This window comes from Sipha flava, unplaced genomic scaffold, assembly GCF_003268045.1.
Source record: "Sipha flava isolate LNK unplaced genomic scaffold, YSA_version1 32_pilon_pilon, whole genome shotgun sequence".
Lineage (NCBI taxonomy): Eukaryota > Metazoa > Arthropoda > Insecta > Hemiptera > Aphididae > Sipha > Sipha flava.
The window spans coordinates 651,921-669,528 of NW_020273018.1; the positions used below are offsets into that span (position 1 = coordinate 651,921).

General features: G+C 38.9%; 1 protein-coding gene across 2 annotated transcripts in view; it reads right to left on the reverse strand.

Annotated features, from left to right (window-relative positions):
• Positions 1–226: 226 nt before the first annotated feature.
• Positions 227–17,608, reverse strand: part of LOC112686921 (homeobox protein prospero-like) — a 41,229-nt gene continuing 23,847 nt past the window's right edge. For both annotated transcript variants that reach the window (XM_025559416.1, XM_025559415.1), the window contains exons 2-5: positions 3,198–6,295; positions 2,078–2,231; positions 669–813; positions 227–517 (exon numbers count right to left, since the gene is read on the reverse strand). In XM_025559416.1, coding sequence (XP_025415201.1) covers positions 338–517; positions 669–813; positions 2,078–2,231; positions 3,198–6,246 — 3,528 coding nt within the window. In that variant the 5' untranslated portion in view covers positions 6,247–6,295 and the 3' untranslated portion in view covers positions 227–337. The remainder of the gene's footprint in view (positions 518–668; positions 814–2,077; positions 2,232–3,197; positions 6,296–17,608) is intronic.

Sequence of the window (17,608 nt, forward strand, 5' to 3'; positions counted from 1 at the left end):
AAATAAGTAAAGATAAATTTAAATTTTTGTACAACATAATATTTTCTTTATACAAAGAGACCACCCTTAATTTTATAAAAATATTTAGAAACCAAAGTAAAACATGAATGTTATAAAATTTGTCTTCAAAATGACTGTACACAACAATGCATATAGAATATAATATAACCCATTAAAAAAACTCATTGTATTGAGCTTTTTTTGTTTTTGTTTCTTTAAATAAAAACGATAATAATTGTACATAAAAAAGCACAGTTTACAGACGCGATGTCAAATATATATATACATGTATATATGTAAATATATATATATATATATATATATATATATATACTGTTTATTCGAGTTGATCGAGGAAGTTCGGAGACCTGAAGTACTCCGGAACGGTATCGTCCATGCGAGAAATCACTTTGTATATGGACTTCTTCCACGATTGTTCCGTATCCTTACCGTTTTGGATGGACACGAAAAATTCGCGTAACGTCTGTTGGACTACATATTCAAAATTGCTAGGAGCCTGAAATAAAATATAGTTTTAAGACATTATAAACCCAATTCGAAGTATACATGGAATGTATCTGTGTAGATATAATTATAAATAATTATATATATCGTGCGATACAATGTAACGCATTTTGTCACACTATCGTCGGCGGAAAAGCACTCACCTCGATGTGATTATTACGATTGTAGTGCAAATTGAGAACCCTGTAGATTTCGCTGTCTTTGCTCACGTGTATGTCTTCGGATCTTTGCAAGCCCTCGCTAACGGCTTGTCGTGCATATTTTTCCATTTGAATGTAATAGAACTCTCTGTTGGGAACAGAAAAAAAAGACGACTGTTTATAATTGGAATACTCGTCGAGCACCTCAAAATTATGATGGTGTATATTAAACGTGAAAAATTATATAGTGAGATACATAGAAATGTATATGGAATTCAGTGGATCGAGTCGATTCGAGTAAGCTCATGCATATTGCTCTTTTCCGAAACGCACTCAATATATATGAGGCAGCGAAGAATAGCCGCATTCGAAGATGGGTACCTAACACTCAATATTACATGTATTATGTACGTACACAAGTTAATAATTGATGTTATATATTATGGATAACGGACGATGACGGCGATGAAAAGCCAATCATTTCTATGGGCCGTATATATATTTGTACACTTTACATACACGGGATACTTAATAAATTCACTGTTTTCATTGTAAATACGTTACCCCTTTCAGTATATATCGGAAATCCCAAGTGTGTAGCTATCGTTGCGTAGTAATATACGCGCGCGTACCTTTTGACCTCGATGAAATGCTTTTTTTTTTAAATTTTTTTATTTATTAGTATTACGACCCTCGAAAGTCACAAATTAGTCACAATAATACGTGTTTCCCCCTAGTTTTTGAAACTACACTACTACTGTAGTAATGGCCGTGACGTTTAATAAGAAACAGTGGAAATCGCTGTATAGATTCGTTTTGCGTTAATTAGGACAGTAATGTGCGTACACGCGCGCGATGAAAAGAAAATGTTAAATAAAGTGTAAATTTCCTCCCCCGTAAGGAAACGAGATAATTATATTGTGTAAAATACACGGTGAGTACATTTTTTTTTTTGACAGTTCATCCTATTCGGATAATAAAATACCCACGGTATACATATATAAATGTATATGCGTATGTACATACGGAATTAAAATAATGTTCGCTACATGCTAGAGGGAGAGGAAAAACACTTAAAACAGGTGCTTTACAAAAATAGGACGTTGCCCGCATACGGAGACGAAAAGAAAGCTAGAATTAATTTAACACCCACATGGTTTGGATGAATTACTTTTCTTCGTGTTTTATCAACCATGTGCTTATATATATTTTTTTTCGATAAAAAAATTAATAGCTTATTTATACGAGTCGACGAGTATAAATATTATATATACTTCATACGTCATATTATACCATAACGTTTGTTTTGTTCTCGATCCTCCTTCGTGTTACAACTAAAGTCTATGTATAATATAATTAACCTGCTACATATAATTGTACGTGAGTTACTGAAACTTGTATAAATATTTTACCTGAAATTCGAGAACCATTTGACTAATTGTGCGGTGTTGTTCTTGTTGAACTTGATGTCGGGGAAGTACATCTTCAGAATGGCCGAGCTGGGGTATCGGACCCAGAAGAACATCAGTTTGGCTTTTCGCAAGTGCATGGGTGTCAGAGTTGACGTATACATAACAGTTAGGGAAAAATTGTATTTTTTAGTTCATCATACAAAAAATAAATTATTGTCTATACATTTAATAATTTTACAATCGCATTGCATATACACGGCGTTCAGTGTATACATATACATGTACACATACGCGTTTTAAGCAATATCGATAAGGTATCGTTTTCAAATCTTAGCTACGGGTAATTCAATTAATGGCGCAAGTTTTGTTTCTTTTATAGGTCTTCCGTTTGTATAATACATTTTCCTGGGGCTTCCCTATGTCCCACGACGTATACACATCCCAAAACCCGGTATTTATTCAAGTGTCGGGTTCCTATAGTGCGGATAAATAAATAATAATAATAATAATACACACACTTGTACAAATTGTTCCTTGGCTGTTAATTCATGTGACTAAATAACAACGCAATAATTAGCCTCATTTTCGAAATCAATTAATGTGTCGAGATAAAGCATTAATTCAAGACAGATTTATTGGAATACGATGCGTGCATGTAATTAATCCTATCGTTTGGAATCGTTGAAGTCATACGGAGGTGAGGGCGAAGGGAAATCAGTACATAACTGAATAATATATCAATAATACCTACTATATACACGTATAGGTAAAATTAAAATCAAAAATGTACACGCAACAACGTTTAAATATATCAATAAACGAATAATTCTTTTTTCATTCAAACGAATTAAACTATTTTGTAGAAATCGTATAATTTCCTTTGGACATGCAAAGTACTTTGACTGTTATTGGACTTCTTAAGGAATATTATAAAGGGGACACGCATTTTTTAATTTTTTTTTTATTTCGGTACCACGTACTATATGTCTTATAATATGTAATCAGAAAAGAAAAGGTCGAAATATATTACCCAAACGAAATATTATAGTGGAGAAAGAGTATAGCTGAAAAAAGTATTATATATATGAATTTTCACGGTATTTTTTGTATAAAAAGGATAATATAGGCGACATTCCGTCGTAAGGACCGTCTCCGGAGTTGCACTCCGATATGCGGTCGACGCTGTCGTTGCCACCGTTGCCCATGGACATGTCGATACGGGCTTTCATGTTCATCAGGTCCGGTGACGAGTTGTGATGTTGAGCAGCAGCCAACAGGGCAGGATGAAGCAATGAGCCGTGGTGATGCTGTGGTGGCGGGGGTGGTGAGTCAGACATACCCGGTGGGCTGGACGATGGGATGTGATGCGGTCCGCCTTGGTGTTGGCTGGTGTAGAAAGGGCTGTAAGGGCTAAACACTTGGGACTCGTGCAGGCTGGGGTTAGGTATGGCCACTGAAGTGGGCAACGACACTGGCAGCATTGGTGGCGGTGGTTGGGGTGGTGCGACCGGTGACTGCTGATGGAAAACTCTTTGCTGTGACGGCGGAGACGAATCGTCGGCCGCGGAACAAGGCATGGACTGCTGCAGGATTGCGGCCGCCGCACCACCCAAGTTTCCCGGTACCCTGGTGTCCACGGAATTGTTGTTATTGTTGTTGCTGCTACTGTGGTTATTGTTAATGTTGTTGTTATTACTGTTGCTATTGTTGTTGTTATTGTTCATGGAATCCTGGGCCAGTATCCGGCTGACGGTGCGTGGCGTGATCCGAGTGTCGGTGACCTTGTGCCGTTTCTTCTTTGGTACGACTACCAGACTGAGGGCCTCGGCCTGTTCCGGAGCCGGTTCGCGATCCATGCAGAATGGGTTGAGATGCGATGGTAGCCCGCTCATGGACGAGTACAGCGCGGCCGCTGCAGCCGCGTTACTGAGGCCGGCCGAGCCGTGCACCTTGGGCGTGAACATTTGAGGACCCCGGACGTGGCCGAGAACCGTGGCGTCCGTACCGTTGAAGCCGCACGTTGTGTTCACCAGCCCGTTTCGCATATCGGCTGGCCCGTTGGGCAGTAGACCGTTGCCGTTGCCAGCCGGGTTCGAACCGACTCCACCGCCGTAGATGTTGCCGTTCAACATTTTCGGCAACCCATTGGCTAGGCTCGTGCTCCTGTCGCCGCCGTGGCTACCGCGGTCGATCACCTTTGTCCTGGGCGACTTGCGATCCACGTCCTTCATCAGTAGCTCCGAGTCGGCGAGCTTCGAAGACTGCTTGCGCTGTTGTGCGAACTTCGCCATTATCGTGTCGATAAGCCCCGTGAGCGTGGTGGATATTTCAGATTTAAGCGCGTCCGCTAACATTTCCAAGTCGGGGAACGGCGGCGGCACGGCTGAAGTCTGTCGACCCGAACTGGTGGGCGCAGCGGCTATTTTGTCCGGCGTTTCTGCCGCCGCTGCTTTCTGCGGGTGGATCGACGGTGGCGTGTTGGCCATTACGTTCATTTGGTGCGCGTTTAAATGTTGTTGGTGGTGGATACCGTGTTGCTGTTGCTGTTGTTGTTGTTGTTGTTGTTGTTGTTGTTGTTGTTGTTGCTGCTGCTGCTGTTGCTGTTGCTGTTGCTGCTGCTGTTGCTGTTGTTGTTGCTGTTGTTCGGCTGCTATCGCAGCTTCTTTGGCCATTCTGGCTTCCTGTTCCATGAACAGTTTGTGGCTGACTCCTAGATACATGGCCGCTGCATTGTTGATAGCGTGGTGCTGACTGTGAGTGTTGTGCTGTTCCTGGAGCACTTGCTGCTGTAGTAGTGTCAAGGCCCCGTTGAACGATGGGTGGATGGGCATATGTGTTTGCGGTAAGAATTTGACCATTTTCGAAAAATTTGGATTTATTTGAGGAGACGATGGCATCGGCGGTGGCGTAGTCGACTTAGGTGCTGCGGGAGGACTGTGTTGCCGCGCCGCTGGAACATCCGCCTGCTCCGGTTCCGTGTCACTAACGTCTTCTGGCTCGTCGTCGTTATCCATTCTGGTACACAGTTGAACATATTTCTGTTGCATTTCCGCCAACTGTTCTTGCATGGTGCGTAGTTGATTTTTTAAAACATTTTTCTCGACCATTTTCTGTCTGAGTTCGTTTGGACTTAACTCTTCGTCGTCATCATCGTCGTCGTCTCCGTCAATCGTATTGTATCGTTCGCTGTTATCGTGTTGTTGAGGGTGGTATAATTTACGTTTTTTACAACCGTTCACCTGTACGGGCAGTGACGGGCTGGATCTCATGGTAGACACTATATTTTCTACTCTGGCTTTTTTCAACTCGTTCTGTTCAACTTTCACTTCGGAATCTTTGCTCTGTTCTTCTGCGGTGATTTCTTTAGTATCGGATACCGGTGACCCCAAAGATCTCTCGGAATCACTACCCTCGTTCAGATCATCCACGTCGTGGTTGTTCATCATATTGTTATTATTATTAATAGAGCTTACCTCGGAGGGCTCGATCGGTTTGTTGCATCCGTCGACGATTTCCATGGGCTCCTTAGAAGCGGCGCTGGTACAATCGTCCATGCTGACGTCGTTTTTGTTGTTGTTGATGTTGTTGTTGTTGTTCATGATGTTGTTGTCCGGTGACGACGGATCGTCGGAGTGGCGGAATTCCTGTTCCAGAGCCAGGAACTCCTTCTTCCTGCCCTGCAATATGTCCCGGAGCATGTGATGGGCCAGCTCACTGTTGGGGCCGGTAGCATGTGAATTCGGCAGGCCGGGCAGCGGTTGTGTCATGCAATCCGCCGAGTCCATGGTCATCATTTCTTCTTTGACTTGACGGCCGATGAACTCGTTTAGCATTTTACCGGGCGCAAAGCCCTGGTTAAAGAAGTACTGTTGGTGGTGGCCTTGGCCAAAGAAAGCTCCGTAGAAATTGGCGGCCTGATTGAGTAGTGGTGCCGAGGACACGATCGGTCGCGAACTGAAATTCGGTATTGAAGAGTAACTGTTACGCGGCTCGCCGGCATCCACGCGCTGTCTGCTTCGCTTCGCCTTGTTCTTCAACAGTTTGTCGGTGGACCCGTCCAACGAATCCCCACCACCGCTGCCGCCGCCGCCGCTGCCGCTAACGAAACACTCGGCTCCCCCCGCCACTGCCGTAGAACCGCCGTTGCCGCCGTCCTCCTCAGATGACATAGCCGGCTCCGATTGGTGGTCCCCTTCCTTCGCGCATCAACCGGATCACCTGCACACACACAAACGATCAAATACAACAACTGTTTGGAGTTTTTTTTTTTTTCTTCTCCCCTTCCCAACCCAAACGGTGCAGAAACCGCCGCCGTTATTATTGCTACCGCCGGCACTCACCTACAATCGCCACCGTTACTACTACTACCACTGCGACTACACTGAAATACACGAGCTCGCGCGCGCGCGCACACACACATCTACTCGCAAACGTACAATAATTGTGCGCGTGTGTACGGAGACAATAAATACTGTACAACACACTGTAAATGCGTCGGACGGTACACAATACCCTGCGGCTCGTGCCTTATGTCAAAAACCTAATGCATCTGCTTCTTCCGACCCGATGTGTATTAATGCCCACAACATCGCGTACATCGTTCGTTACAATGTTTATGTATATATATATATTATATATTATATTAGGCACTTAATCAAATATTATACGTTGTACACTCGAGCTTAATCAATAATCTTATACGACCGGAACTGTAATAGTACAATATCTCAAAACGCTTCCATCATCGCGCACACCGAGAGGTTCCCTTAACGGTTTACCCGCATCAACACGGTTTTTGTTTATTCATTTTTTTTCCTTTTACGTTACAAAACCGTCCAGATTATCATTATAGAAACGTTTTTAAGGGTACGTTCCATTGAACCTAATTTGATTTTGAAAATATTTTACCTTCCTTTGAGATATAATTTCAACTTGCTCCTCGAGCGCAGTAAAATTCGAACGAATTGTGATGTAGTAATGTAGGTAATACACAAAATATACTATACGTGTTAACTAAATATTCTCATTATAATGTTATTAAAAAAAAAAAAAAATTAAATATTTTAATCACTGATTTTGTTTATCGGTAAAACAAAAAATTACAACTAAACAATATGTGTTATAATATATTAGGTTAATTGCTTACTATATTTAATTAGCGCGTACGTAGGTACGTAGGAACACTTGAAAATTTATTTAAAAAAAAATATTTCCCAATTAGTTCATAAATCAAGTTGCTGCAATGAAACTACATACTTTTCTTGACTTTAATTTGTATAGTAAGTTTGCGCCAGCTGTAGAGCTATTTACCATTTTCAAATATTTATTAATATTTAGTAATTTATTTCTACGATTTGGGTCGAAGTATTTTTAACTATAGTTTTTTAACGTTTATATTTTTATCCGCATATAATGGTAATACTGCATTACGTTTATTTTTTATAATTAAAATATTGGGTTTTATAAAATCGTTGGTATATTTTATATACACAACCATATTATGTAAGGTAACTACTTGAGTCTTATAGTACTTTGGACCTATATTTTTATAGGGTTTTTTCGAAATATTTTAATTTATTCATATTAATGTTGATAAACTTGTGACTTTAAATAAACGCTTTACGTGTTAGAAACGCTATATTGTTATAGCTACAGTTATACCTATGATTAAGTTATGTTCATCAACAATATTTTAAATTTAAAATGTTTTGGTATTTTTGTACCAGCTATATTTATTCATTTTACATCGAGTTTGAAATGATCCTAATTGTTGTGTCAAAAATTATTTTATTTGTATTGATTAATATGCATTATAACAATGTTAACACTAGTCAGGCAAGTACAATTATACACATCCTTCAAAGACAAAAATTGTGTCTTTCAAATTGAAAAAAATTCAAAATTTTCATTAATTTTTTGTCTGCACGCTTGCTCTTTTATTTATGTAGATATAAAATATTGATTATTTTTGTATGATTTTTTAATATAGAATTATGATGATATACATATATTTTAGCATACGAAGTATCAATTTAATTCATAATTTACTCATTTCAAAAATGCAATAAAAGAATATAAAATTAAATAATATTATCACCAAAAATATAAGAGTTTGAATCTGGTATTACTTTTACTAAATTTATTATTCTATTGACCCAATTTATTTTGTGTTTTTCATTTTAAAATATTTTTCCACATTAAATGTATTAAAAAATGAAATAAAATAAAATACATTTATTTAAATTTATTAATTACGCACAGAGTTTTGGTTAAACTAAGACTAATTAAAATATATTATAGTATACAATCACTTTAAAGAAGTTAGGATTAAAGGATATATATTGAAAATATTATAAACTGAAATAAAACAATTTATTTTGTAAAAACGGGAGTTATCTTGGAGGACTATGTGAAACTTTTCACATTAGTTAGTAATTTTGTTATGGTTTCAAGGTAAACATTTTTATGTAGTAATCACGGTATACTGAAAAAACAACAACGTTGGTATATATTTATGCAAATATACGTCATTATATTTATAAGCGGAAGGGAAAAAATAACGTGTGTTTACAAAATATTGTTTAAAAGAAAGAAAACCGGTCCGGAGAGCGGGCAAAAGACGAACGCCAAGAAGCAAAAGCTAAAAGAAGAGGGATGGAACCAGGTGGTGAGGGAACGCCTTTGGCTCGTGGGAAAATCTGGAAGACTAACGGTTTTTTCTCCGCTGTACGTCTTGTAAGGAAGTCATCGAGGGTTATTCCGGGTATACAATAAAATGTCTTTTCGGTGACGACTATTCACACAAGGTCCCCTATAATAATAACAATAATATCTTCAAGACGTATACGAGACATAGGGGCGCGCACCCTTCTAACGGTCGTTTCTATTTTTTTTATAGGGACTACACGTATTACATATTGCCTCGTCGACCCGATTCTGCGGGCACTCTTTGACGTACGTATTGCGAAACGATAATTTTTTTGGTTATTATATTTAAGTAAGCATATGTATGCAAGTAAATATTTCCGTTACGAGCGTCTTACGTTCATTCTATATATTGTATAGTATTGGTTGTTATTTTCTTATAATACGGCTTTCGTTTTGCCGCCTAGTCGTATCGTGATAGTTTTTTAAAAAGAAAATAGTTATTAACAATTTATTTACCATATATATATATATATATATATAGTCAACATATGTACGATGTATGGAAAAGGAAGATGGGAGGGGGTTATACGGCTCTGTAGTATGAGAGCAATAAATGAGCCATACAAATTCGCTCTTAAAGACTTTTGTCCACTTTCTTTTATTTTTTCTGCGGCTTTTTCACAGTTTTTAATGAACAACTGTGCTAACACGTTTGTACTGTGTGTAGGTATACATGCACGAAAAGGGACAGACGCAAGTGGAACGGGTTGGAAAATACAAGCACATACTCATACACACACATTTGTCCTCGTCCTTCACTGACTTAAATTTCACACAACTGCACACTTATTCTTAACTTTAATTGAACAACACCACCGCCGTCCACACAAAATATAAATGGATCTATATAAACGCATATAAAAATAAATATTCGATTGATTTTGTACGATATAATATACACGCAGAACGTGTACAGCATATGTAGACCAATTAACGAAAATAAAAAAAATAAAAATACCACTACCTTCGGCACCATTACCACTCTGTATTTCAAATAACAACTCACATTCTTTGCATGACGACCCTTCTAAGCCGTTAGGCACCCCTAATGACTTTAATTGAATGTACGCGTATTATTTCAAATTAATAAATTTGCAGGTTTTTTTATTTACATCATAATATTTCTTTTTAAAATCTAATCGATGGATGTTAGTTTCTCTCGTCATTGAATTTTAAACTAATACAATCTTTTTACCGTTTATTCATACATATTTTTTGTCTCGTGTCATATTATAAAAAACATTTGCAGAAGTCCCGCGTTGAACCAACCATCGATATTGATTGATGCTAATTTAATTTCTAATTTGATAAATGATGAGCAAACACAAGTTTGCAAATGCATATCAAAAATACATTTTAGTGATAATTGTTTATTTTTATGGTACCCGCGTGGCCGCTTTATTTTTATTTTAATGACTTTTTGCGCGCCCTGCCGTTTATCATCCCTCACACGGCGATGGCGATGGTATATAGACACAATAAAATGCGTATTATAACATAACATAACTGCAATTTTCAGTGCGGTTTATATTATCGCCGAAAGAAGACGTGTGCTTAGGGGTAAAACAGCCTAACAGTTAGTTTTTTTTTGCCAAATCATTAAACCCGTTGTTATTGCGTGATTAAGGATTTATTTTTTATTTATTTTTTTATTGACTATCGATCGATTCTCTTTGTCTTTCGTTGCTGCAGTCAACCGTATTGCTCACATACGTACGCCGGCTATATTTTACACATCTTGCGAATGCATGTGAGCCCATTCGAGTTTATAAATACTGCTTGCCGTTTGCTGCTGTTGCTGAATCATGTTTTATCAATTTAAAATGCAACTGTTGCTTGTGTGATCTTTGAACGGAAAACAAAATGATGGAATAATAATAAAAATAATAATATTAATGATAATGAAATCGTCTGAGAACAATATGTGCAAGGGCTTTGGTATAATTATGTACAATGGTCGATAGTAGCTGGTGGTATTGCCCTTCACATCGTGCTGCTATTCATGCATCAAGGGATATTTCACGAACTTTGCGTTATTACGGAGCCTTACCTTTTTTTCAGTGTTTATTGTTTGAGTGAAAAAATAAACACACGACTGAAATTACTCCACGCGCAATTCTCTTTTGTCCGTAAAGTTCCGGTCGTTGTCAATGACCAAACACATACACATACTCTGCACATATACAAGTATAGACACATACATGCACACACACTCTCTCATAGACCGATACGGTCTGTCGATAAGGGAGAGTTTGGTGGTCCACACAGGTAACATATGGCTGTGTACCAGGAAGGAAGTAGATAATTGACAGAGACGGACACAACACGTAATAATAATTGTATGTATATATACATGCGTACTAAAATATATTCACGCAAATAAATTAGAATTCGTTACTCGGTCGGGGGTGGGGTGCCTTATTGGTGAACTCTTTAGATTGGATTCTGGATAACAAAACAAAAACGTAATGTATTAAGCTAAATTCTCACAGTGTGTATCCATGACAACGACAAATAACTGTACACATATAACACACACATACATGCACTTACAAACATCATTCACAGATGTTGTCGTTCCGGTAATGTGGAAAATATAAAAATGACCGCATTCTATTCTTATATACAATATTCATAGGCATTTTTACCGACGCAAATGGTAGGATTACGTGTGTGAGAAAATAATACACACGTCGTGTACTACTACTTGTTGTGACCACTCAATTAACGCTCGCGCGCGGTCCTAAAAAAAACCGTCTAATGCGTGTAAGATCAATAGCATTGTTTTTAACTGATGTGGGAATGAGTAAATTGATACTCCACGCTTCCTTTAAGTCGACCGCACAAATGCAGCAGTAGTTATTGTCATTCATAAGTTTTTTTTTTTTATTATTATTATTTGGCCACCACAGGAATACAAATGACGTAAATACGAAGCGTCTATTACCAATTATTTTTTACGGAGACGAAAATAAAACAAACTCATCTACAAAAATGACAGCAACATTGTATTGTTGATATACAACTTGTTCTTAACTGCTGTATAGTTTCAATTTATGATATTTTAGTTGTTTAAGCCGAGTGCTTGAAAAGTATACAAATGTGTTCTAGTAATATTTGAGTATAGCTTTTTCTCAAAAAAAAAAAAGTGCGAACAAAAAAGTATAGTAAGCAATGGAAAAAGGAAAAAAAAAAATTAAAATTATGAAAATAAAATACTAAAAATTGCTAACTGAAATAAATGCAAGTATAAAAAAATATACTATGGTTTTCGTTCGTGTAATAATTGTAGAGTATTGTGCCATATAGCTAATGTAGAAATACGATATAATTTATCATATGAAATATTAGGTATGCATTGATTGCATGAATAAAATAATTAATCAACAAATGAGGAAGTTTTATCAAAATCACATTGACGACAATATTCGAGAACAGTGTAAGTAGGTACGGTACGGTGCATTATGATATGCAGTTGATTATTTTTTGAAATTATGATTTTACTTTTTTTACAGCCACGAGCAGCAATGTAATGTTAATGCCGTATAATTATTACACCATGGCCTTAAGAAACGGCATGGTGTATGAATTGCGGATTAATGACGATGACGACGACGACGATGGAGATGGCAACGACGACGAGAATGCGAAATACAAGTCAAAGGAAAGAAGGGGTTGTGTTGTAATTATAAAAAGAGGCTCCATTTTTTTTATTTCATCCTCATCCTCCTCCCTTCTTGAACTTGTTTTTCGCCCTCTTTTCGATTCACCCCGTTGATTATAAGTACTTGAATACGCGCAACGGAGACGGAAAACTACCCGTGTAATGTCTTACGTCTCGTGGACTTTTGCCCTCTCCTCCTTCATGTCGTTGTCGTTTGCTCCGTGTTGTAGTGATTTTTTTTCATGCATACAAATATAAAATAAAGAAGAAAATATAAAAAACGTATACAACAAATTTTTTGTTTGTCACCACTCGATCCGACCGGGTGACGCTAGTGGATTTGATGAAGGGGCGGTAAAACTTTTGTCAAAACAACATATAGAAATAGCCAGGCTAAATACTAAAAATATTTGTACCGTTAAGGCAGGTCAGTAGAAATAGTGGGAGCAGTGATGGTGGTGAATACGTTACCCTGTTACATATAAACTTTGGATTTTTTTCCCGTAGCATTATTATTACTATTATTAATAAATAATATCAGAATTATTATTATCGTTACAAGTAAACTTTGCGCACTTTTCCGAGGGGTGTAATGATTTCATTTATGAAATAATACATCGCGTAGTCGGTCCCGGATAACATATTCGTTGGGGGAAAGAAGTAATCCAATATTATTAATCGCAATAAAATTCTTTATCGATCAGTTGGATGAAAATTCACGATTCGCTTGAAAAAACGTAAACAAGATAGTTTTGACGATAAAACCTTACGCCGGTAGAAATCACTCGACGTACACTATTTTCCGTACAAATCGAATTCTATACAAATATACGGTGTTAAAAAATTGTCATTTACTGCGGTGAAAAAAAAAAAAAAAAACGTCCGTGTCGTATATACGTATGTATAACTAGAAAATAACACGATATTATGATATGTATGCACAACTTTTCGAGTGCAAAGCTCGTACAAGTGTAGTAATTGATAAGTGTGACAACAACGAGGTCTGTTGGATTTTTTTAACGAACGAATGTGTGTGTAACAATAACGACAAAACAATTCGTCAGTGCGTAGGAGACAATTGGGTGTTAACGTCGCGGCGGTAGGGGGACACGGTTTCCCCTCACGAGTAAATCTGTCGGGCACAAGACGGCAGTGGTGGGCCTGCACACAGGGTAATACAGTTGCGACATCCGCTAAACGATCGCAACCGGGTCCTCGGGGGCTCCCGCAAACAGTGGCGGCGGCAGCGGTGACTGACACACGCGCGTGCGTCCGTGTTTTCCTTTCTCCGTCCGCCACCGCCGCCCGCTCGTCCGGTCTACGTACACCTAAACACGCCAATACAAACGTGTCGACGTATATGCTAATAAAACGTACTCACAAGTCGCGCTCACCATCCGCGGCAGTCAACTAGCTCTGTCCGGTCCCCGTCTTTTTCCCATATACATTTATATACGTATATACTGTATACGATTATTGTTGTATAAACAGTCTAAGCGATATCACGGTATAGAGGATCCCGTCGGTCGGTCGGTCGGTCGCCTCTGCACCGTTTCCTTGTCATTTCCTCATTAATGGCTCGCGCGCGGCATGCGTTGTTCTTATTATATATACCATATGTACGTGTGCCGGTGTTAGCGTTTACGCGTTAATGTGCGCGTGTACGTGTGTTGTTTAAGCCGTCCGTTGAAACAATCAATCACCGAACGCGGAAACTTTCGTTTAACGCTCTCTCCCGCCGACTCCTGCGCAACGGCCTCACCGTACGCGCCAATCGGCTCTGATTTCCTTCACCGCACTTGCGCCACACGACTCGGTCTCGTAAACGCGTATCGTTGGTATCTTCTCGGCGGCGGTGCACACGACACCGCCGAATGAATACGAATGAACACAACCGAGCCCATGATAGCGCACGTACAGTAATTACACAACAATAATATACACGATATACGGTATCAACCCTCGTCGTCCCGGCCGCATTTAGTCGTGCTGCGGGTCGTCGAGTGTCGACGTCATCGTATGCACCTACTGCAGCCGTGTATTAATGTACATACGATTTTTGCGCGGGCAAAAGCGAGCGAGCAGAAATAGTAGTAGTAGTCGTAGTAGTAGTAGTAGTAGTGTCGGTTATAGCAATAGTAGTAGAGTATACGTAGTATAGTAGTAGTAAAGTAGTGGACGTTTTTGGGGGGAATGACACGCACCGGGGCAGCTGCAATTCGTGAATGCTACAGCGTACAAGTCGACAGACGAACCCCACACAAACACAGAGCACATACATAATATTATAGTGTATACGCGCACGCTTAAAAGTTGCAAATTTCCATCTTGGAGGACGAGGGGGGATAGGGCGAGACCAGTTTTCGGGAACCCTCCCAAAATTACAGAACGAGGGAGAAGAAATATTATGTTGGGTTCTTTTGTGTGTGACGCGCGCCACGACGAGTATATATACAACTCTCCGCGGGGCTTTCTACGCCGCACACCCCTTACGAGCCGTTTCATTAAGGACCCCGCCGAATTTAGCCTTTCTTTTTTTATTTTTATTATTTGTCTGACGTCGCAGTTCGCGTTTACAGGGGTGACGTCATGCCCTACTAACTTACATCCCTTACCAGCAACAGCAGCAGCCGTCGGCGGCGGTACAGCAGTAGACATCTGCCCTTAAACTTGATTCGATCTTTTTTTTTTTTTTTTAACTGACACGCGACCATTGAGCGGCGCGTATTCACGTGAACAATAACGCGCGCGCGCGCATCTGTGAGACCGATAAACTTAAAAATAAAAAACTATATCAAAGTAGATCAATGTCGGACACTCGAGCTTCGCATGATAGATTACTATTGTGTGGCCTTCCCTAATCAAACAGTAGAGATGTGTGTCGTCTAGCGATTTTACGCAACAATACATTTCGCGTAACCCACAGGGACACACGATCGAGACAATAAATATTAAATATACATAAAAAAATTTAATACGATGCGCCTTAAATATTATCGTCACCGTTCTTTTTTTTTGTTTTTGTTTTTCTGTTAAGTGCTTTATTATTCTATGCATTATTTGGCTATTGTTTCAGATACTGCTGTACATTATTGCTTTCAATAAACGAAAACGAAAAGGTGTTAGAGTAATTACTGGTTACGGTGCGCCGCGGTATGTATTAGTAGGCATCAGTAGGACACACACACATATACACACGCGCGCGCGCTTAGAAAAAATACCATCATAACGACGCGCGCGTGTGCCGGTTTCTAAAAGACATCTGCCACGTTTGGGAAGGCAGATGCGGACTCGTTTACGTACGAATATCGCACACACCCTTTCTTCGGAGGCACCCCCACGGGTCAAAAAACAATATCTCGTACCTACTCATCGCCAACACACACACATACACACACAATAATGACCCGTGGAAAATAATACGGGTACAATGACCCGGAATACGTCGCTTCACTTTATACATATATAGCACATATGTGGTGCCAAAACCCTTTTTTTCTTTTACCGATATCGATTTTGCGGGTTAAGATGTTGTTTACCTGCCGAGGTAGGTGTCTTCAAGACATCTGCAAGTGCCGGGTGACACATCTGCTCCGATTTTCGTCCGAGAACGGGTGCATATATGTAAAGGGTTTGGTGAACAAAACGCAGAGGAAAGGCACTCCCAAACTGCGATAACAATATAAATCGACGTTTCCAAACGACGATTTCACCACGTCCAGAAAACACCGGTTGAAATAGCATTGTTCATTTTTATAAAGAGAAAAAAGACAGAATCCCAAGATTAAGGACGTGAGAAATGTTCACGCGAATATTATCAGATATTCTATATATATTCATGGCACATTTATATTTCCAAATACAATATTTTTACATTTAATGACTGAATAGTCGTTACAAAAAAATAAATTAAAACTTTTGAATAAATTAATATTATTATATTCAATTATAATAGTTTTGTAAAACTGAAAATTAATGTGATACGATACATTTTAGTTTAAAACTATTTGCAGTAGTTTATCAAATTAACATATAAATAACTGAAGAAATCCATAATTAATCATTTTTTAAAGCTATAACACTAGGTAGTGTTTTTTAAACTCAAATTACTCTCTCTTGCAACTTGTAATCATCATCGTCTTGCACCTTTCATAAGCAGCTAATAACGATAACTTTTCTTTTTTTTTTTTTTTACAACGAATGAGTCAATTCCTGTAATTAGACAAATAATTACATGTGGCGGTGGTCGTTAATAAGTGTCACTTGTTTCTTTTAAACAAATGTCGTCATCGTCCTACAGTGAGGGTTTCTAATGAATGAACAATAGTTCTGGACGACCGGGGCTGTGTAGTCACAGTCTACAGGTAATGCACGCGAGAAACTTTTAAATCGAGTGTGTGGGTGGGTACGGCCTCGAGTTTCCTGAAATTCCTTCCGCACGCACACGTATATACATGCATTCGCCGATTGTGTCGTTCTGCCAATCAGACGACACTAATATTACTCGGGCTAGCGTTTTTCTACTTCCGTTTTTTGTGTCCGCACCGGAAACCGTGCAAAGGATTCAAGGACCACTGACCACACGCGTAATCATCAAGCCGGACCCCATCGCCACCGCCTTCTCCGAGCTTCGCGTCTCCACCGAACCCCTTCCGTGCCACTATTTACCGAAAAGTATCGCACGATCTTTTTTATTTTATTATTTTATTACTCTCCGACGTATACATACTCGTAGTATACCGATTATACACGGATGTGATACCAAACGGAAACACACCTCCGGCCTCTGGCTGCGTGTCCTTATTCATCAGTTCCTGGCTAATTATAATACCATCTAGCACACATATATGCACTGCGATGGCAATTGTTCAGCAATGACGAGAAACTAACAATAAAATAACAAACTTGATAATACAAATCAACGAGGCATTTTACTCATCTACAGTGACCATCAATTATTACGAAAACAATTACGCGCGGTATACGTCAACTATTCGTAAAATCATGGCTATGTAAGCGTAAAACTAGAATGTACTAGAATTACGTATGTGTGTATTAGTGTATTTTTTTTATTTTTGAACATATAAGAAATCGAAAATAGAGACAGTCCTGGTATGTTCGATGTGCTTCATAATAATTTTATTCAATTCTCATTTCTA